Source organism: Salmo trutta, chromosome 14 (assembly GCF_901001165.1).
Source record: "Salmo trutta chromosome 14, fSalTru1.1, whole genome shotgun sequence".
NCBI classification, from domain to species: domain Eukaryota; kingdom Metazoa; phylum Chordata; class Actinopteri; order Salmoniformes; family Salmonidae; genus Salmo; species Salmo trutta.
The window spans coordinates 3,030,722-3,052,880 of record NC_042970.1 but is presented as its reverse complement, the minus strand read 5'-3'; the positions used below and the strand labels follow the sequence as shown (position 1 = coordinate 3,052,880).

The following is a 22,159-nucleotide window of genomic DNA, read 5'->3' as shown; positions in this document are numbered from 1 at the left end:
AACAGTTTTCAGCTGTGCTAACATAACTGCAAAGGGTTTTCTAATAATCAATTAGCCTTTTAAAATTATAAACTTGGATTAGCTAACACAACGTGCCATTGGAACACAGGAGTGATGGTTGCTGATAATGGGCCTCTGTACGCCTATGTTGATATTCCATTAAAAATCAGCCGTTTCCAGCTACAATAGTCATTTACAACATTGACAATGTCTACACCATATTTCTGATCAATTTACTATTATTTTAAATGGACAAATATTTTTGCTTTTCTTTCAAAAACAAGGACATTTCTAAGTGACCCCCAAACTTGAACGTGTGAATGTGTGTACACACACACACACACACACCAGTCAAAAGTGGACACGCCTACTCATTCAAGGGTTTTTCTTTAATTTTACATGGTAGAATAATAGTGAAGACATCAAAACTATGAAATAACACATGGAATCATGTAGTAACTAAAAAAAAGTGTTAAACAAATCAAAATAAGATTTATATTTGAGATTCTTAAAAGTAGTCACCCTTTGCCTTGATGACAGCTATGAACATTCTTAGCATTCTCTCAACCAGCTTCACTTGGAATGCTTTTCCAACAGTCTTGAAGGAGTTCCCACATATGCTGAGCACTTGGCTGCTTTCCAACTCATCCCCAACCATCTCAATTGGGTTGAGGTTTGGTGATTGTGGAGGCCAGGTCATCTGATGCAGCAGCCCATCCCTCTCCTTGGTGAAATAGCTCTTACACAGCCTGGAGGCGTGTTTGTCATTGTCCTGTAAAAAAACAAAATTATTGTCCCACTAAACGCAAACGGGATGTCGTATCGCTGCAGAATGCTGTGGTTGCCATGCTGGTTAAGTGTCTAAATCTAAATAAATCAGTGTCACCAGCTAAGCACCCCCACACCATCACACCTCCTCCTCCATGCTTCACGGTGGGGACCACACATGCGGTGATCATCCGTTCACCTACTCGGTGTCTCACGAAGACACGACGGTTGGAACCAAAAATCTCAAATTTGAACTCATCAGACCAAAGGACAGATTTTCCACAGGCCTAAATATCCATTGCTCGTGTTTCTTGGCCCAAGCAAGTCTCTTCTTATTGGTGTCCTTTAGTAGTGGTTTGTTTGCAGCAATTTGACCATGAAGGCCTGATTCACAGTCTCCTCTAAACAGTTGAGATGTGTCTGTTACTTGAACTCTGTGAAGCATTTATTTGGGCTGCAATCTGAGGTGCAGGTAACTAATGAAGTTATGCTCTGCAGCAGAGGTAACTCTGGGTCTTCCTTTCCTGTGGTGGTCCTCATGAGAGCCAGTTTCATCACAGCACTTGATGGTTTTTGTGACTGCACTTTAAGAATATTTCAAAATTCTTGAAATTTTCAGGATTGACTGACCTTGAGGTCTTAAAAGTAATGACAGACTGCCATTTCTCTTTCCTTATTTGAGCTGTTGTTGCTATAATATGGACTTGGTCTTTTACCAAATAGTTATATCTTCTGTATACCACCACCCCTACCTTGTCACAACACTACTGATTGGCTCAAATGCATTAAGAAGAAAATAAATTCCACCAATTAATTTAACATATCAAATTTTATTGGTCACATACACATGGTTAGCAGATGTTATTGCGGTTGTAGTGAAATGCTTGTGCTTCTAGTTCAGACTGTGCAGAAATATCTAACAATTTCACAACATATACCCAAAACACACAAATCTAAGTAAGGAATGGAATAAAAATATATAAATATATGGACGATGTCAGAGCGGCATAAACTAAGCTGCAAATGATAGAATACGGTATATACACATATGAGATGAGCAATGCAAGATATGTAAACAATTTTTTTTTTTTTTTTACACCTTTATTTAACTAGGCAAGTCAGCTAAGAACAAATTCTTATTTACAATGACGGCCTACCACAGCCGACGCTGGGCCAATTGGGACTCCCAATCACGGCCGGATGTGATGCAGCCTTGATTCGAACCAGGGACTGCAGTTACGGTGTGGAGATATTATTAAAGTGACTAGTGTTCAATTTATTAAAGTGGACAATGATTTCAAGTCTGTGTATATGAGAAGCAGCCTCTGTGTGTTAGTGATGGCTGTTTAACAGTCTGATGGCCTTGAGATAGAAGCTGTTTCCCAGTCACTCGGTCCCAGCTTTGATGCACCTGTACTGACCTCGCCTTCTGGATGGTAGCGGGGTGAACAGGCAGTGGCTCGGGTGGTTGCTGTCCTTGATGATCTTTTTGGCCTTCCTGTGACATTGGGAGCTGTAGGTGTCCTGAAGGGCAGGTAGTTTGCCCCAGTGATGCGTTATGCAGACCGCACCACCCTCTGGAGAGCCCTGCGGTTGAGGGCGGAGCAGCTGCCGTACCAGGATGTGATACAGCCGGACAGGATGCTCTCAATTGTGCATCTGTAAAAGTTAGTGAGGGTTTTAGGGGACAAGCCAAATTTCTTCAGCCTCCTGAGGTTGAAGAGGCGCTGTTGCGCCTTCACCACACTGTCTGTGTGGGGGGACCATTTCAATTTGTCCGTGATGTGTACGCCGAGGAACTTGAAGCTTTCCACCTTCTCCACTGCGGTCCCGTCGATGTGGATAGGGGGGGTGCTCCCTCTGCTGTTTCCTGAAGTCCACGATCAGCTCCTTTGTTTTGTTGATGTTGAGTGAGAGGTTGTTTTCCTGACTCCACACTCCCCAGAGCCCTCACCTCCTCCCTGTAGGCGGTCTCATCGTTGCTGGTAATCAAGCCTACAAACTGTTGTGTCGTCTGCAAACTTGATTACTGAGTTGGAGGCGTGCTTAGCCACGCCGTCATGGGTGAACAGGGAGTACAGTTGGGGACTGAGTACACACCCTTGTGGGGCCCCAGTGTTGAGGACCAGCGAAGTGGAGATGTTGTTTCCTACCTTCACCACCTGGGGGCGGCCCGTCAGGAAGTTCCGGACCCAACTGCACAGGGCGGTGTTGAGACCCAGTGTCTCAAGCTTAATGATGAGCAGCATTCCTCATCCAGATGGGATAGGGCAGTGTTATGGCGATTGCATCTTCTGTGGACCTATTGGGGCAGTAAGCAAATTGGAGTGGGTCTGGGGTGACAAGTAAGATGGAGGTGATATGATCCATGACTAGTTTCTAAAAACACCTAATGGTGACAGAAGTGAGTGCTACGGAACGATAGTCATTTATTTTAGTTACCTTTGCATTCTTGGGTACAGGAACAATGGTGGCCATCTTGAAGCATGTGAGGACAGCAGACTGGGATAGGGAGATTGAATATGTCAGTAAACACCAGCCAGCTGGTCTGCGCATGCTCTGAGAACGTGGCTAGGGATGCCTTCTGGGCCGGCAGCCTTGCGAGGGTTAAAATGCTTAAATGTCTTACTCACATTGGCCACGGAGAAGGAGTGCCCACAGTCCTTGGTAGCGGGCCGCTTCGGTGGCACTGTGTTATCCTCAAAGCGGGCAAATAAGGTGTTTAGCTTGGCTGGAAGCAAGATGCCACGTCGTGGACACTGACTGGTTTTCCTTTTGTAGTCCGTGATTGTCTGTAGACCCTGCCACATACGTCTCGTGTCTAAGCCGTTGAATTGCAACTCCACTTAGTCTCTATACTCACAAGGCATACCTGTTAATTGAAATGCATTCCAGGTGACAACCTCATAAAGCTGGTTGAGAGAATGCCAAGAGTGTGCAAAACTGTCATCAAGGCAAAGGGTGGTTACTTTGAAGAATCTCAAATATAAATATGTTGATGTTTAACACTTTTTTTTTGTTACTACATGATTCCATGTGTTATTTCATAGTTTTGATGTCTTCACAATTATTCTACAATGTAGAAAATAGTAAAAAAAATAATAATACCTCCACACACACTTGGAAATTGTGGTGCCAGTGACACACAAAAAAAAATCCTAATTTAAAACAATTTTGAATTCAAGCTGCAAAAACAAAAAGTGGAATAAGTGAAGGGGTGTGAATACTTTCTGAAGGCTCTGTTTAGTCTAGTGAGTGTGCATAGGATCAGAGTAAGAGTGAGTCAGTGCACATAGTTTGAGTACCATTAATTGACTAATTAGCAGTGCAGCTATTTAGCAGTCTTATGGCTGTCTAGGAGCCTGTTGGTCCAAGAGCCGATACTCCGGTACCGTTTGCCGATACTCCGGTACCGTTTGCAAGCAGAGTGAACAGATGATGGATTGGTGGCTGGAGTCTTGGGGAATTTTTCGGGCCTTCCTCTGACGCCGCCTGATATAAAGTTCCTAGATGGCAGGGAGCTCGGCACCAATGATGTAGTGGGCTGTCCGCACCACCATCTGTAGCTCTTATTTAACTAGGCAAGACAGTTAAGAACAAATTCTTATTTTCAATGACGGCCTAGGAACAGTGGGTTAACTGCCTTGTTCAAGGGCACAACGAAAGATTTTTACCTTGTCAGCTCGGGGATTCGATCTTGCAACCTTCCGGTTACTAGTCCAACGCTCTAACCACTAGGCTGGGACTGACGATGCATTTGCATTATCCAAGTGAGGATGAAGCCAGTCAAGATGCTCTCAATGGCTATGGGGGTGTGCTCTCAACTCTTTCTCCTATAGTCCACAATCAGCTCCTTGGTCTTACTGATGTTGAGGGAGAGGATGTTGTCCTGGTACCACACTGCTAAGTCTCTGACCTCCTCCCTGTAGGCTGAATCATTGCTGTCGGTGATCAGGCCTAACACCGTTGTGTTGTCAGCAAACTTAATGATGGTGTTGGAGTCCTGAGTGGCCACACAGTCCTGGGTGAACAGGGAGTACAGAAAGTGACTAGGCACACACCCCTGAGGGGCCCCCGTGTTGAAGGTCAACATGGCGTAGGCGTTGTTGCCTACCCTCACCACCTGGGGCCGGCCCGTCAGGAAGTCCAGGATCTAGTTGCAGAGGGATGGGTCAGTCCCAGGGTTCCTAGCTTGGTAATGAGCTGGGAAGGGACTATGGTGTTAAACGCTGAACTGTAGTCTATGAACAGCATTCTCACATAGTTATGTCCCCTCGTCCAGGTGGGAGAGGGCAATGTGAAGCGCAACTGAGGTTGCATCATCTTTGGAATGTGAATTGGAGTGGTTCCAGGGTGTCTGGGATGATGGTGGTTCCAGGGTGTCTGGGATGATGGTGGTTCCAGGGTGTCTGGGATGATGGTGGTTCCAGGGTGTCTGGGATGATGGTGGTTCCAGGGTGTCTGGGATGATGGTGGTTCCAGGGTGTCTGGGATGATGGTGTTGATGTTTGTCAATCAGCTGTTCAAAGCACTTCATAATTACAAACTGAAAATTGACAGAACTTTCATTAGCTGGCTAAGGCTTGCATGCTAGCTAAATCAAATCAAATTTATATAGCCCTTCTTACATCAGCTGATATCTCAAAGTGCTGTACAGAAACCCAGCCTAAAACCCCAAACAGCAAGCAATGCATGTGAAAGAATGCTGACAGCTGTCAGTCAGTGGCCTATTTGTGGTTATTTCTCTGCTAAATGTGGAAATCACCACAACTTTCCCACTTCCAATTCCTGAATATATATTTGCAGCCTGCATCAGTCTTAGAGGTGGAACGTAAAAGAGAATTTCCACTCTAGGACCGGAATTACTGGAAATAGGTGCAGCAACTTCCTCTTAGGTCGGCCTTTTAGTAATCCAACAATGTGTACGCCGCCATCTTGTCTATTTCAAATCTCATTGATCAAGACAGGCAAGTGTCATGGCGAGGAAGTTTGGGGTGGACCCACCTGTCTCACTCAATGAGAAGATTTGAAATAGACAGATGGCGGTGTACACATTGTTGGATTACATAGAGAAAAATACATTTTCTAAATTCAAATGCACCACCTGCAACTAGACACCGACATTTTAAAAAAATATACATATTTGGCCGAAACGAGAACAAAGATAGTATCGCCAAGTTAAGGTTGATCAAATATTCTCTGTGCTACATCACAGTACTTAACTTGTAACTCCCAGTAATGGATACCATAAATCTTTGGATTAAATCACATGATCTGGTGTAACAATCTGTAGCTGCACTTTCTATAGCCTAGGCAGCCAATAGAGGGCAGTAGATCTGCACTATCATCTAGGATTGATGTGGATTCCAGCTAATACACTGGTGTTCCGGCTTGTACATAAAGTATCCTCCATTCAGGCTGCAAAGGAATCACTTTCCTCCTTAACTAGCTTAACGTCCTAATAAAACCATTTTCCATTAACTTAGGATGTTCCCTTGGCTGAACGTGGTGTGCAACATCCTAAATTGTCTGAAAACGGAACTTTTTTTATTAAGACAGTACACATTTCTCCCAACGGCTGCCATTAAAGCTAGATAGGACGGGAAATTATGTGTTTGCAGCCTGAATTGAAGATGCTTTATATTAGCCTGGACAATAGAACGAGTCAAAATTCACCCAAGGCTGAAAAACGGCAAAAGAACGTTGGCTAAGCTGGAACGCTAGAGCGAGTCCACAGCAAATGAACGTTCGCAGAGCCTGTTTTGACTGGAGTGATGCTTCGAATTCCATTTCGCCTAAATGGCACAGAAAAAAAAAAATTCTGTTCGTCGGACGAAACAGGAAAAAAAAAAAAACGTGTGTACAAAGTAAACATCTGCACCTCGATGGTGTCACTGTGCTTATGTCAGCGTAATGATAGCGCAGGAAAAAAATGAAAACTTCTGAATATTTCTGGTTTAGTGACCGATGACAACCGAGCTCGCTGCCCAGACTTAAATAATCACAAAGAGGAGAATCTCCTGATTAAAAATGGTGCCTGACTTGAAAAAAAATCTAAATATACACATTGTGAGATATTTGGCGAAATAGATTGTTTTCCTATGGAGATGCATGCCAATGTGGAGAGCTCAGCGTTCCAAGGGCAAAAGGTATTTGGGGCTAGCATTGGATGACAACCGAGCTTGCTGCCCAGACTTACATGATTAGAAAGAGGAGATTTCCATGATTAAAATGGCGTCCGACTTGAAAAAAATCTAAATATACACATTGCGAGATATTTGGCAAAATAGACAGACATGCCTCTATTTCCAAATAGGAAACAATGGGACGACCACAGAGTTCCATGAGTCATTTTTTGTTGTTGTATACAATTTAACTACCAGCAACGTGGGCAGGTCTCACATCATGACCACACCGCAAAATAAATGTACACATGCATGTTATTCAATCATTGTACCCACACTGCTTGCGCGCCACAGCGAGAGTATGTGTGGCCAGGCGCTAAAAATAGAAATAGGTTCTATTTGTGATGCTCAACACGCTGCAAGTCAGGCCTCTCCCATCTCCTCATTGGTTTTTAACCTGTTAGGGCTAGGGGGCAGTATTTACACGGCCGGATAAAAAATGTACCCGATTTAATCTGGTTACTACTCCTGCCCAGTAACTACAATATGCATATAATTATTGGCTTTGGATAGAAAACACCCTAAAGTTTCTAAAACTGTTTGAATGGTGTCTGTGAGTATAACAGAACTCATATGGCAGGCAAAAACCTGAGAAGATTCCATGCAGGAAGTGGCCTGTCTGACAAGGTGTTGTTCTTCTTCTTGCCTCTGTTTATTGAAGACTGAGGATCTTTGCTGTAACGTGACACTTCCTACGGCTCCCATAGGCTCTCAGAGCCCGGGAAAAAGCTGAACGATATCGAGGCAGCCCCAGGCTGAAACACATTATCGCTTTTGACAAGTTGCCGATCAGAGGACAATGGGCTTAGGCATGTGCCCGAGTTGACCCCATGCTTTATTTTCTTTCGTCTGTTTACCTAAACGCAGATTCCCGGTCGGAATATTATGGTTTTTTTACGAGAAAAATGGCATAAAAATTTATTTTAAACAGCAGTTGACATGCTTCGAAGTACGGTAATGGAATATTTAGAATTTTTTTGTCACGAAATGCGCCGTGCTCGTAACCCTTATTTACCATTCGGATAGTGTCTTGAACGCACGAACAAAATGCCGCTGTTTGAACATAACTATGGATTATTTGGGACCAAACCAACATTTGTTATTGAAGTAGAAGTCCTGGGAGTGCATTCTGACGAAGAACACCAAAGGTAATCAAACTTTTCTAATAGTAAATCGGAGTTTTGTGAAGGCTAAACTTGCTGGGTGTCTAAATAGCTAGCCCTGTGATGCCGGGCTATCTACTTAGAATATTGCAAAATGTGCTTTCACCAAAAAGCCATTTTAAAAATCGGACATATCGAGTGCATAGAGAAGTTCTGTATCTATAATTCTTAAAATAATTGTTATGCTTTTTGTGAACGTTTATCGTGAGTAATTTAGTAAAATCATTCTGAAACTGTTTGAATGGTGTCTGTGAGTATAACAGAACTCCTATGGCAGGCAAAAACCTGAGATGCTTCTGTTCAGGAAGTACCCTGTCTGAACATTTCTTGCCCTTCTTTATTATCTCTATCTTTTACAAAGGATCTCTGCTCTTACGTGACACTTCGCACATCATCAATGGAGTCTCAGAGCCCGGGAAAAACAGGAATGACGTAATTCAAAGCCCTGGCTGAAGCACACGAGAGCAAAAGCTGAGTGGTCACTCAATGGACTAAGCCTTACGCTCGCGACCCGCCCCACCCCCGGCTTTCCCCTCAGTATACAGACAGGCAGATTCCCGGTCGGAATATTATCGCTTCTCTACGAGATAAATTGCATAAAAATTGGTTTTAAACAGCGGTTGACATGCTTCGAAGTACGGTAATGGAATATTTAGAAATTTTTTGTCATATTTTGCGTCATGCTCGTGGCCGAGATTTAGCGTTGGGATAGTGTCTAGAACGCACGAACAAAACGTCTTGATGGAACATAACGATGGATTATTTGGGACCAAACCTACATTTGTTATTGAAGTAGAAGTCCTGGCAGTGTATTCTGACGAAGAACAAGCAAGGTAAGAACATTTTTCTTATAGGAAATGTGATTTTGGTGAAGGCTAAACTTGCAGGGTGTCTAAATAGCTAGCCCTGTAATGCCGGGCTATGTACTTAGATTATTGCAAAATGTGCTTCATCCGAAAAGCTATTTTAAAATCGGACATATCGAGTGCATAGAGGAGTTCTGTATCTATAATTCTTACAATAATTGTTATGCTTTTTGTGAACGTTTATCGTGAGTAATTTAGTAAAATCACCGGAAGTGTTCGGTGGGAATGCTAGTTCTGAACGTCACATGCTAATGTAAAAAGCTGGTTTTTGATATAAATATGAACTTGATTGAACAGACATGCATGTATTGTATAACATAATGTCCTAGGTGTGTCATCTGATGAAGATCATAAAAGGTTAGTGCTGCATTTAGCTATGGTTTGGGTTTATGTGACATGATATGCTAGCTTGAAAAATGGGTGTCTGATTATTTCTGGCTGGGTACTCTGCTGACATAATCTAATGTTTTGCTTTCGCTGTAAAGCCTTTTTGAAATCAGACAGTTTGGTTAGATAAAGGAGAGTCTTGTCTTTAAATAGCTGTAAAATAGTCATATGTTTGAAAAATGGAAGTTTCGGATTTTAGAGGAGTTTGAATTTCGCGCCCCGCCCATCATTGGATATTGGAGCAGACGTTCCGCTAGCGGAACGTGTAGATGTTTAAGAGCATATACCCACGTGGGTGATTGACAGATGAACTGTCATCCACACTCCAGTCAGGTGTAGTAATTAGAGGTCGACCGATTAATCGGCATGGCCGATTAATTAGGGCCAATTTCAAGTTATGACAATCGGTAATCGGCATTTTTGGAGGCCGATTATATTGCATTCCACGAGGAAACTGCGTGGCAGGCTGACCACCTGTTACGCGAGTGCAGCATGGAGCCAAGGTAAGTTGCTAGCATTAAACTTATCTTATAAAAAAAACTATCAATATTCACAATCACTAGTTAACTAAACATGGTTGATATTACTAGGTTAACTAGCTTGTCCTGCGTTGCATAAAATCAATACGGTGCCTATTAATTTATCATCGAATCGCAGCCTACTTCGCCAAACGGGTGATGATTTAACAAAAGCGCATTCGCGAAAAAAAGCACAATCGTTGCACGAAACATCAACATGCCTTTCTTAAAATCAATACAGAGAAGTATATATATTTTTTTAAACCTGCATATTTAGTTAAAAGAAATTCATGTTAGCAGGCAATATTAACTAGGGAAATTGTGTCTCTTCTATTGCGTTCATTGCACGCAAGAGTCGGGGTATATGCAACAGTTTGGGCCGCCTGGCTCGATGCAAACTAATTTGCCAGAATTTTACATAATTATTACATAACATTGCAGGTTGTGCAATGTAAGAGCAATATTTAGACTTAGGGTTGCCACCCGTTCGATAAAATACGGAACGGTTCCGTATTTCACCAAAAGAATAAACGTTTTGTTTTCGAAATGATATGGTCAAATCCGGAAACTATTAATGACTTAAGGCTCGTATTTCTGTGTTCATTATAATTAAGTCTATGATTTGATATTTGATAGAGCAGTCTGACTAAGCGGTGGTAGGCAGCAGCAGGCTCGTAAGCATTCATTCAAAAAGCAGCTCTTTGCAATGCTGGGATGAACAGCTCTGTTTATGACTTCAAGTCGATCAACTCCCGAGATTAGGCTGGCAATACTAAAGTACCTATTAAAACATCCAATAGTCAAAGGTATATTAAATACAAATTGTATAGAGAGAAATAGTCGTCTCGTCATAATTGCAATAATAACGACAATCTAAAACTTCTTACCTGGGAATATTGAACCACCAGCTTTCACATGTTCTGAGCAAGGAACTTAAACGTTTGCAATATTTGCCATGTAAAAAAGCTCTTTTACTTTCATCTCCAACACTGTTTTTGCATTATTTAAACCAAATTAAGCATGTTTCATTATTTATTTGGAGACTAAAAAGATTTTATTATATTAAGTTAAAATAAAAGTGTTAATTCAGTATTGTTGTAATTGTCATTATTACAAAACACAAACACACAGTTGAAGTCAGAAGTTTAAATAAACGGATTTGGCTGAGGTGTTTCACAATTCCTGACATTTAACCCGAGTAAAAATCCTATTTTAGGTCAGTTAGGATCACCACTTTATTTTAAGATTTTGAAATGTCAGAATAATAGTAGAGAATGATTTACACATACAGTTGAAGTCGGAAGTTTACATACACTTAGGTTGGAGTCATTAAAACTCGTTTTCAACCACTCCACAAATTGCTTGTTAACAAACTATAGTTTTGGCAAGTCGGTTAGGACATCTACTTTGTGCATGACACAAATCATTTTTCCAACAATTGTTTACAGACAGATTATTTCACTTATAATTCACTGTGTCACAATTCCAGTGGGTCAGAAGTTCACATACACTATGTTGACTGTGCCTTTAAACAGCTTGGAAAATTCCATAAAATTATGTCATGGCTTTAGAAGCTTCTGACATCATTTAAGTATTTTGGAGGTGTACCTGTGGATGTATTTCAAAGCCTACTTCAAACTCAGTGCCTCTTTGCTTGACATCATGGGACAATCAAAAGAAATCAGCCAAGACCTCAGAAAAAAATTGTAGACCTTCACAAGTCTGGTTCATCCTTGGGAGCAATTTCCAGATGCCTGAAGGAGCCACGTTCATCTGTACAAACAATAGTACGCAAGTATAAACACCATGGGACCACACAGCCGTCATACCGCTCAGGAAGGAGACGCGTTCTGTCTCCTAGAGATGAACGTACTTTGGTGTGAAAAGTGCAAATCAATCCCAGAACAACAGCAAAGGACCTTGTGAAGATGCTGGAGGAAACAGGTACAAAAATATCTATATCAACAGTAAAACGAGTCCTATATCGACATAACCTGAAAGGCCGCTCAGCAAGGAAGAAGCCACTGCTCCAAAACCGCCATAAAAAAGCCAGACAATGTTCGCAACTGCACATGGGGACAAAGATAGTACTTTTTGAAGAAATGTCCTCTGGTCTGATGAAACAAAAATAGAACTGTATTGCCATATGGAGGGAAAGGAGGAGGCTTGCAAGCAGAAGAACACCATCCTAACCGTGAAGCACGGTGGTGGAAGCATCATGTTGTGGGGGTGCTTTGCTGCAGGAGGGACTGGTGCACTTTTACAAAAATAGATGGCATGATGAGGGAGGAAAATTATGTGAATATATTGTAGCAACATCAAGACATCAGTCAAGAAGTTAAAGCTTGGTCGCAAATGGGTCTTCCAAATGGACAATGACCCCAAGCATACTTCCAAAGTTGTGGTAAAAAAGTCTTAAGGACAACAAAGTCAAGGTATTGGAGTGGCCATCACAAAGCACTGACCTCAATCCAATAGAACATTTGTGGGCAGAACTGAAAAAGCATGTGCGAGCAAGGAGGCCTACAAACCTGACTCCATTACACCAGCTCTGTCAGTAGTAATAGCTTCCTTTTGGAATGGGCTGGGAATAGTACAGTCGGAAGGAGAGTTGGTGCCATGGTGCTCAATATAACTAATAGGAGCTGGTATTGAAAATGCCCTAAAATAAGGCCTGTTTTTTCGTGATTACTTCAAAAGTACAGCAAGCAGCTGAGAAATATGGTCATATTATGAAACTGGGCTCCACGGCGGATGCAATGAACTACTTAACTGAAAAAAGCTTTGTTAAAAATGTAATGTGTCCAGCCTATTTATATAAGAGCCGGGCATCATCATCATCATCATCAATCCTGGTCGATTATAGTGCAGATCTAGCGCCCACTGTCGGCTGCCTAGGCTACACTTTAGCGCTAACTAGCAAACAAAAGCACCAATCGCGTGATCAATGGACATGTTCAATCTGAGCAACATACTACCGCATGTTCTCATATGTCGCACCAGACTGGTCTCAGCTTCAAAGCTAACGTTAGCAAGCTAACTAGCAACGGCAACGAGTTAGCTAATGTTGGCTAGCCAGCCAGCTAGCTAAGAAGCTAGCTAACATTTCCTAATTACAAGACCGGAAACATCACACAGTTTGAGGCAAGAAACGTAGTCAAGGAATTGTAAAACCATTAAACAATTCTACCTGCAGGTGACTTGCTTCGTGCTCATTTTTGTTCATCGATAACATTGGCGCAACAGTATTTATGTTATCGTTGTCACGTTTGAGTGCAAACCGAAACACCCGCCTATGAACCCCCAGAATCAATGAAAATAAGGTTCCGATGTTAAGGTTCCGGACGCGGTGTAGGCAGACTGGTCGCCGGGGAAATGGCTGAAGCGTCGTTTGAAAAGATGAAAGCAGGTCCAGTACAGTGAGCGACAAAGATGAGTGGACAACAGTGAAGTCTTAGAATGGATTTATTTGGGAAAACCCGTTTGAAGTCACGAGGATGGTGAAGAAAGCGTTGGGAAAAGTGGATGCAGACAAAGTAACCAGGAGGTGTATGGCGTTATCACTGGAGTCCTGTTGGACATTGATAATCAATATCTTAGGCGAACAATTCCAGAAGTAGTTAATGCACGTCTAATGACCCGTATGGGGAAAGGGAGCAAAGTGTATCTGTATTACTGATGTTTGATGAGTGTTAACCACTATATAAAGTTGGGATATAAAAGATACATGTCAGAGCATTCGTGCAAACCCCAATGCAAAGCAAGAAGTGTAAAAAGGGGCAGAGTTTTAGCCCCACCTCTTTAGTGTAATTGTATTTATTTTTGCCTGTTTTGCATGTTATTTTGACGTTAATAGGTATCACATCAATTTGCAAACAATGTAAATACAAACAATCGAGTTAATAAAGCTGCAAACAAACATGGTCTCTTTTTTGCTGTCTTGAGTTAGGCAGCTCCACAATGCAGGTGTTTCAGTCTAGCTCAGTGCTTTCTGTGGTGGTGAGGAAGCCAGCGGAAAATATGGAGCATAGAGGTTGGTAAGGTTGGTAATGTTCTCTAGTCGCTCTGTGATTGGCTCAGTGTTCTGTCATGCATGGGGACACTAGGTCACCGCATAATCTACGGGTAAAGCTTGACAATTCAAGCCCCTTGGGTGCTGCCATAGAGTTACATTAGAAGTGCCCATCCAAGAAGGCTCAAGGTCATTGGCCACAGATAAAATGTCAAATCAAGATATACCAACCGTAGCTTCGTTTGGATTGGTCATGTCAACATCTGGGACACAAAGTCCATGGAGAATAAGAGCACCTCCTCCCAGCTGCCCACTGCACTGAGGCTTGGAAACACTGTCCCCACTGATAAATCCACGATAATTGAGAATTTCAATGAGCATTTTTCTACGGCTGGCCATGCTTTCTACCTGGCTACCCCAACCCCGGTCAACAGCCCTGCACCCCCCACAGCAACTTGCCCAAGCCTCCCCCATTTCTCTTTCACCCAAATCCAGATAGCTGATGTTCTGAAAGAGCTGCAAAATCTGGACCCCTACAAATCACCCGGGATAGACATTCTGGACCCTCTCTTTCTAAAATTATCCGCCAAAATTGTTGCAACCCCTATTACTAGCCTGTTCAACCTCTCTTTCGTATCGTCTAAGATCCCTGAAAATTGACCCAAACTGCTACAGACCTACAGTTGAAATCGGAAGTTTACATACACCTTAGCCAAATTCATTTAAACTCAGTTTTTCACAATTCCTGACATTTAATCCTTGTAAAAATTCCCTGTCTTAGGTCAGTTAGAATCACCACTTTATTTAAAAAAAAAATGAAATGTCAGAATTATAGTAGAGAGAATTATTTATTTTAGCTTTTATTTCTTTCATCACATTCCCAGTGGGTCTGAAGTATACATACACTCAATTAGTATTTGGTAGCATTGCCTTTAAATTGTTTAACTTGGGTCAAATGTTTCAGGTAGCCTTCCACAAGCTTCCCACAACAAGTTGGGTGAATTTTGGCCCATTCCTCCTGACAGAACTGGTGTAACTGAGTCAGGTTTGTAGGCCTCCTTGCTTGCACACGCTTTTTCAGTTCTGCCCACAAATGTTCTATTGGATTGAGGTCAGGGCTTTGTGATGGCCACTCCAATACCTTGACTTTGTTGTCCTAAAGCCATTTTGCCACAACTTTGGAAGTATGCTTGGGGTCATTGTCCATTTGGAAGACCCATTTGCGACCAAGCTTTAAATTCCTGACTGATGTCTTGAGATGTTACTTCAATATATCCAATATATATATATTCAATGTAATTTTCCTGACATCTATTTTGTGAAGTGCACCAGTCCTTCCTGCAGCAAAGCACCCCCACAACATGATGCTGCCACCCCTGTGCTTCACGGTTGGGATGGTGTTCTTCGGCTTGCAAGCATCCCCCTTTTTCCTCCAAACATAACGATGGTCATTATGGGCAAACAGTTCTATTTTTGTTTCATCAGACCAGAGGACAATTCTCCAAAAAGTACGATCTTTGTCCCCATGTGCAGTTGCAAACCGTAGTCTGGCTTTTCTATGGCGGTTTTGGAGCAGTGGCTTCTTCCTTGCTGAGCGGCCTTTCAGGTTGTCGATATAGGACTCGTTTTACTGTGGATATAGATACTTTTGTACCCGTTTTCTCCAGCATCTTCACAAGATCCTTTGCTGTTATTCTGGAATTGATTTGCACATTTCGGACCAAAGTACGTTCATCTATAGGAGACAGAACGCGTCTCCTTCCTGAGCGATATGACGGTTGCGTGGTCTCATGGTATTTATACTTGCGTACTATTGTTTGTACAGATGAACCTGGTACCTTCAGGCGTTTTGGAAATTGCTCCCAAGGATGAACCAGACTTGTGGAGGTCTACAATTTTTTGGCTGATTTCTTTGGATTTTCCCATGATGTCAAGCAAAGAGGCACTGAGTTTGAAGGTAGGCCTTCAAATACATCCACAGGTATACCTCAAATTGACTCAAATGATGTCAATTAGCCTATCAGAAGCTTCTAAAGCCATGACATACTTTTCTGGAATTTTCCTAGCTGTTTAAAGGCACAGTCAACTTAGTGTATGTAAACTTCTGACCCACTGGAATTGTGATACAGTTAAGTATAAGTGAAATAATCTGTCTGTAAATTTTTGGGGTAAAAATTACTTGTGTCATGCACAAAGTAGATGTCCTAACTGACTTGCCAAAACTATAGTTTTTTAACAAGAAATTTGTGGAGTGGTTGAAAAACGAGCTTTATGACTTCAACCGTATATCTATCCTACCCTGCCTTTCTAAGGTCTTCGAAAGCCAAGTTAACAAACAGATCACTGACCATTTTGAATCCCACCGTACCTTCTCCGCTATGCAATCTGGTTTCCGAGCTGGTCATGGGTGCACCTCAGCCACGCTCAAGGTCCTAAACGATATCACAACCGCCATCGATAAGAGTCAATACTGTGCAGCTGTTTTCATCGACCTGGCCAAGGCTTTCGACTCTGTCAATCAACACATTCTAAACAACAGACTCAACAGCGTTGGCTTCTCAAATGACAGCCTTGCCTGGTTCACCAACTACTTCTCTGATAGAGTTCAGTGTGTCAAATCGGAGAGCCTGTTGTCCGGACCTCTGGCAGTCTCTATGGGGGTGCCACAGGGATCAATTCTAGGGCCGACTCTTTTCTCTGTATACATCAATGATGTCGCTCTTGCTGCTGGTCGCTCTTCTCCTTTTAACAACCGTGATACATACACCATGTGTAGCATTAGAGAAGGACATACACCATGTGTAGCATTAGAGAAGGACATACACCATGTGTAGCATTAGAGAAGGACATACACCATGTGTAGCATTAGAGAAGGACATACACCATGTGTAGTATTAGAGAAGTACATACACCATGTGTAGCATTAGAGCAGGACATACACCATGTGTAGCATTAGAGCAGGACATACACCATGTGTAGCATTAGAGCAGGACATTCACCATGTGTAGCATTACAGCAGGGCTGCCCAACCCTCTTCCTGGAGATCTACCATCCTGTGGGTTTTCAGTCCAACCCTAATTTAACACACCTGATTCTACTAATTAGCTGCTCAACAAGACCTTAACTAGCTGAATCAGAACCGCTAAATTAGGGTTGGACTGAAAACCGACAGGACTTTAGATCTCCAGGAAGAGGGTTGGGCTGTAAACCGACAGGACGTTAGATCTCCAGGAAGAGGGTTGGGCTGTAAACCGACAGGACGTTAGATCTCCAGGAAGAGGGTTGGGCTGTAAACCGACAGGACGTTAGATCTCCAGTAAGACGGTTGGGCTGAAAACCGACAGGACTTTAGATCTCCAGGAAGAGGGTTGGACTGAAAACCGACAGGACGTTAGATCTCCAGGAAGAGGGTTGGGCTGTAAACCTACAGGACAGTAGATCTCCAGGAAGAGGGTTGGGCTGTAAACCGACAGGACCTTAGATCTCCAGGAAGAGGGTTGGGCAGCCCTGAATTAGAGCATCGCTTCAAAAGACCAATCAGGTTTAAGAGGGCAGCAACTGAAAATGTTTCATAGGATAAAGTGTGGGTCTTTTTCTATAATATGTTCTCAGTTATTGGGGGTGTTGCTAATCAGCAGTGGGGGGGGGGAAATGATCATACTTGAGTAACAGTATAGATACCTTAATAGAAAGTTACTCATGTAAAAGTGGAAGTCACCCACTAAAATACTACTTGAGTAAAAGTATATACTTAAGTATCAAAAGTAAAAGTATAAATAATTTCAAATTCCCTATATTTAGCAAACCAGACGGCACCATTTTCTTGTTTTAAAAATGTACAGATAGCCAGGGGCACACTCCAACATCATTTATAAAAGATGCATGTGTGTTTAGTGAGTCCTCCAGATCAGAGGCTAGTAGGGATGACCAGGGATGTTCTCTGTTTAGTGAGTCCGCCAGTTCAGAGGCAGTAGGGATGACCAGGGATGTTCTCTGTTTAGTGAGTCCTCCAGATCAGAGGCAGTAGGGATGACCAGGGATGTTCTCTGTTTAGTGAGTCCTCCAGATCAGAGGCAGTAGGGACGACCAGGGATGTTCTCTGTTTAGTGAGTCCTCCAGATCAGAGGCAGTAGGGATGACCAGGGATGTTCTCTGTTTAGTGAGTCCTCCAGATCAGAGGCAGTAGGTATGACCAGGGATGTTCTCTGTTTAGTGAGTCCTCCAGATCAGAGGCAGTAGGGATGACCAGGGATGTTCTCTGTTTAGTGAGTCCTCCAGATCAGAGGCAGTAGGGATGACCAGGGATGTTCTCTGTCTAGTGAGTCCTCCAGATCAGAGGCAGTAGGGATGACCAGGGATGTTCTCTGTTTAGTGAGTCCTCCCAGATCAGAGGCAGTATGGATGACCAGGGATGTTCTGTTTAGTGAGTCCTCCCAGATCAGAGGCAGTAGGGATGACCTGGGATGTTCTCTGTTTAGTGAGTCCTCCAGATCAGAGTCAGTATGGATGACCAGGGATGTTCTCTTGATAAGTGTGTGAATTGGACACTTTTCCTGTCCTGCTAAGCATTCAAAATGTAATGAGTACTTTTGGGTGTCAGGGAAAATATAGGAGTAAAAAGTACATTATTTTCTTTAGGAATGTAGTGAAGTAAAAGTTGCCCAAAATATAAATAGTAAAGTACAGATACCCCCCAAAAAACTACTTAAGTAGTACTTTAAAGTATTTTTACTTATGTACTTTATACCACTGCTAATCAGGCAATGGTTGTTATGGTATCTCACAGAGGAATGTGTCCGTTTTGATTGAAGAGAAGGTGACGTAGACCCCAGAAGTCTGCAGACTACAGGGATGAGTTCATATACACTACTAACTACTAAAATTCATAATTATTTTTATTTTGAAGACAGGCTTCCTTGACTCAGTCATGGAAAAGATGGAACTCCTGGTCAGAAATATGAGCACAACAGAAATAAATGTGTCCCTAATGTTTGAAGTAATGGCAATAAAAAAAACATCTAGATTGCGAAAGGGACGCCATCGACGGCTTAACCATCAAGGGCGACGTTGTCAATCAGGCAATGATTATTATGGTTCAAAATGGAAACAGGTAATTATGTGACTGAGTTATCAGACAATACATGACTACTGTTTAACTTTCCACTCCCTAATAAGACACTTAATTGACTTACCCCTGCTTGTTTACGTCTCCCACGCAGGTATTTAGCTATTTTCTGGCTAAATCGGCAACGCCAGCCCAAGAGACATAAAGAGACTAAAAAGCATAGGACTGACGAAGTAACAATGTCTATATACAATAGTCCAGTTTCATCACTACTATATATTTGGAATTCACAGTAATTACTTTAAATGCCACAGGTCATCAATGCGATGTGTGACCACATTGCTCTCCCTCGCCCTCCATTTGGCAAATCTGACCATAATTATATCTTCCTGATTCCTGTTTACAAGCAAAATTTAAAGGAGGAAGTACCAGTGACTCGGTCAATAAAAAAGTGGTCAAATGAAGCAGATGCTAAACTACAGGACTGTTTTGCTATCACAGACTGGAACATGTTCCGGGATTCTTCCGATGGCATTGAGGAGTACACCACATCAGTCACTGGCTTTATCAATAAGTGCATCGAGGACGTCGTCCCCACAGTGACTGTACGTATGTACCCTAACCAGAAGCCATGGATTACAGACAACATCCGCACTGAGCTAAAGGGTAGAGCTGCAGTTTTCAAGGTGCGGGACACTAACCCGGAAGCTTATAAGAAATCCTGCTATGCCCTGCGACGAACCATCAAACCGGCAAAGCGTCAATACAGGACTAAGATTGAATCGTACTACACCGGCTCCTACGCTCGTTGGATGTTTTTTTTTTACATTTTAGTCATTTAGCAGACGCTCTTATCCAGAGCGACTTACAGTAGTGAATGCATACATTTCAAATAATTTTTCCCCCCGTACTAGTCCCCCGTGGGAATCGAACCCACAACCCTGGCGTTGCAAACACCATGCTCTACCAACTGAGCCACACGGGATGTGGCAGGGCTTGCAAACTATTACAGACTACAAAGGGAAGCATAGCCGAGAGCTGCCCAGTGACACGAGCCTACCAGATGAGCAAAATTACTTCTACGCTCGCTTCGAGGCAAGTAACACTGAAACATGCATGAGAGCATCAGCTGTTCCGGACAACTGTAAGACCTTTAAACAGGTCAACATTCACAAGGCCGCAGGGCCAGACGGATTACCAGGACGTGTACTCACCAACTGGCAAGTGTCTTAACTGACATTTTCAACCTCTCCCTGTCTGAGTCTGTAATACCAACATGTTTCAAGCAGACCACCATAGTCCCTGTGCCCAAGAACACGAAGGTAACCTGCCTAAATGACTACCAATCCGTAGCACTCACGTCGCTCAACATGATCAAGACTAAGGATATGATTGTGGACTACAGGAAAAGGAGGACCGAGCACGCCCCCATTCTCACTGACGGGGCTGTAGTGGAGCAGGTTGAGAGCTTCAAGTTCCTTGGCTTCCACATCACCAACAAACGAACATGGTCCAAGCACACCAAGACAGTCGTGAAGAGGGCACGACAAAGCCTATTCCCCCTCAGGAGACTGAAAAGATTTGCCATGGGTCCTCAGATCCTCAAAAGGTTTACAGCTGCACCATCGAGAGCATCCTGACTGGTTGCATCACCGCCTGGTATGGAAACTGCTCGGCCTCCGACCGCAAGGCACTACAGAGGGTAGTGCGAATGGCCCAGTACATCACTGGAGCCAAGCTTCCTGCCATCCAGGACCTCTATACCAAGAGGTGTCAGAGGAAGGCCCTAAAAATGGTCAAAGACTCCAACCACCCCAGTCATAGACTGTTCTCTCTGCTACCGCACGGCAAGTGGTACCGGAGCGCCAAGTCTAGGTCCAAGAGGCTTCTAAACAGCTGCTGCTCGCAAGCCATAAGACTCCTGAACAGCTAATTAAATGGCTACCCAGACTATTTGCATTGCCCCCCTCTTTTACGCTGCTGATACTCTGTCATCTATGCATAAGTCATTTTAATAACTCTACCCACATGTACATATTACTTCAATTACCTCGACTAACCGGTGCCCCCGCACATTGACTCTGTATCGGTACCCCCTGCATATTTCCTCGCTATTGTTATTTTACTGCTGCTCTTTAATTATTTGTTACTTTTATTTCTCTTTTTTTGTATTTTTCTTAACTGTATTGTTGGTTAAGGACTTGTAAGCAAACATTTCACTAAGGTCTACACCTGTTGTATTCGGCGCATGTGACAAATAAAATTTGGTCTGAGTTGTCCCACCCAAAAATGACAATCAGCACTAAAAAAACACCAATTAGCTCAATTGGACAGGAGCCCGTAAAACAGCTGCTATTCCCTCCAGTGCCATTCTCACGACCAGCTGTCTTCTTGTCCTAAATGGAACATAGTGTTCTATATAGGCCAATTCCATTCCATTATTACTACTACATTATTATTATTAAAAAGGTCCAGCCATAAACTATCAAGGACTTTAAGTTTTACAGTTTCAAATTGACATAATTGTTTATTACTGATGTATAATTGATCTATAAACCCAAATGACCTGATGACAGAATGATGGGACATTTGAAGCCATTTCTTTGGCACCACGTGACTGCAGACTCACTTGGCCAGTGGAACGCAGCGGGATGCTGTTATTTGTATTTAAGGCAGCAGATACTCTTCCTGGGGAAATTAAGGCAGTTATTCAATTTTAAAAACATTACAAAACAGTCATTACAGAATTCACAACACACTAAGTGTACATCTCAAAATCCATGTGTGTGTGTTTACATGTGTCTGTGTTGCTTCACAGTCTCCGCTGTTCCATAAAGTTAATTTTTATCTGCTTTTTAAATCTGATTCTACTGCTGCATCAGTTACTTGATGTGGAATAGAGTTCCATGTAGTCATGGCTCTATATAGTACTGTGCGCCTCCCATAGTCTGTTCTGGACTTGGGGACTGTGAAGAGACCTCTGGTGGCATGTCTTGTGGGGTATGCATGGGTGTCTGAGCTGTGTGCTAGTATTTTAAACTGACACCTCTTACAAAAACAAGTAGTGATGAAGTCAATCTCTCCTCCACTTTGAGCAGTGAGAGTTTGACAAGCATATTAATGTTAGCTCTACGTGTATTTTTAAGGGCCAGCTGTGCTGCCCTGTTCTGAGACAACTGCAATTTTCCCAAGTCC

General features: G+C 42.7%; 1 protein-coding gene across 2 annotated transcripts in view; it reads right to left on the bottom strand.

Moving 5' to 3' along the window:
* Nucleotides 1-13,207, bottom strand: part of LOC115207246 (probable E3 ubiquitin-protein ligase makorin-2) — a 52,728-nt gene extending 39,521 nt beyond the window's left edge. For both annotated transcript variants that reach the window (XM_029774218.1, XM_029774220.1), the window contains exon 1: nucleotides 13,078-13,207. In XM_029774218.1, coding sequence (XP_029630078.1) covers nucleotides 13,078-13,103 — 26 coding nt within the window. In that variant the 5' untranslated portion in view covers nucleotides 13,104-13,207. The remainder of the gene's footprint in view (nucleotides 1-13,077) is intronic.
* Between the last annotated feature and the right edge of the window lie 8,952 nt (nucleotides 13,208-22,159).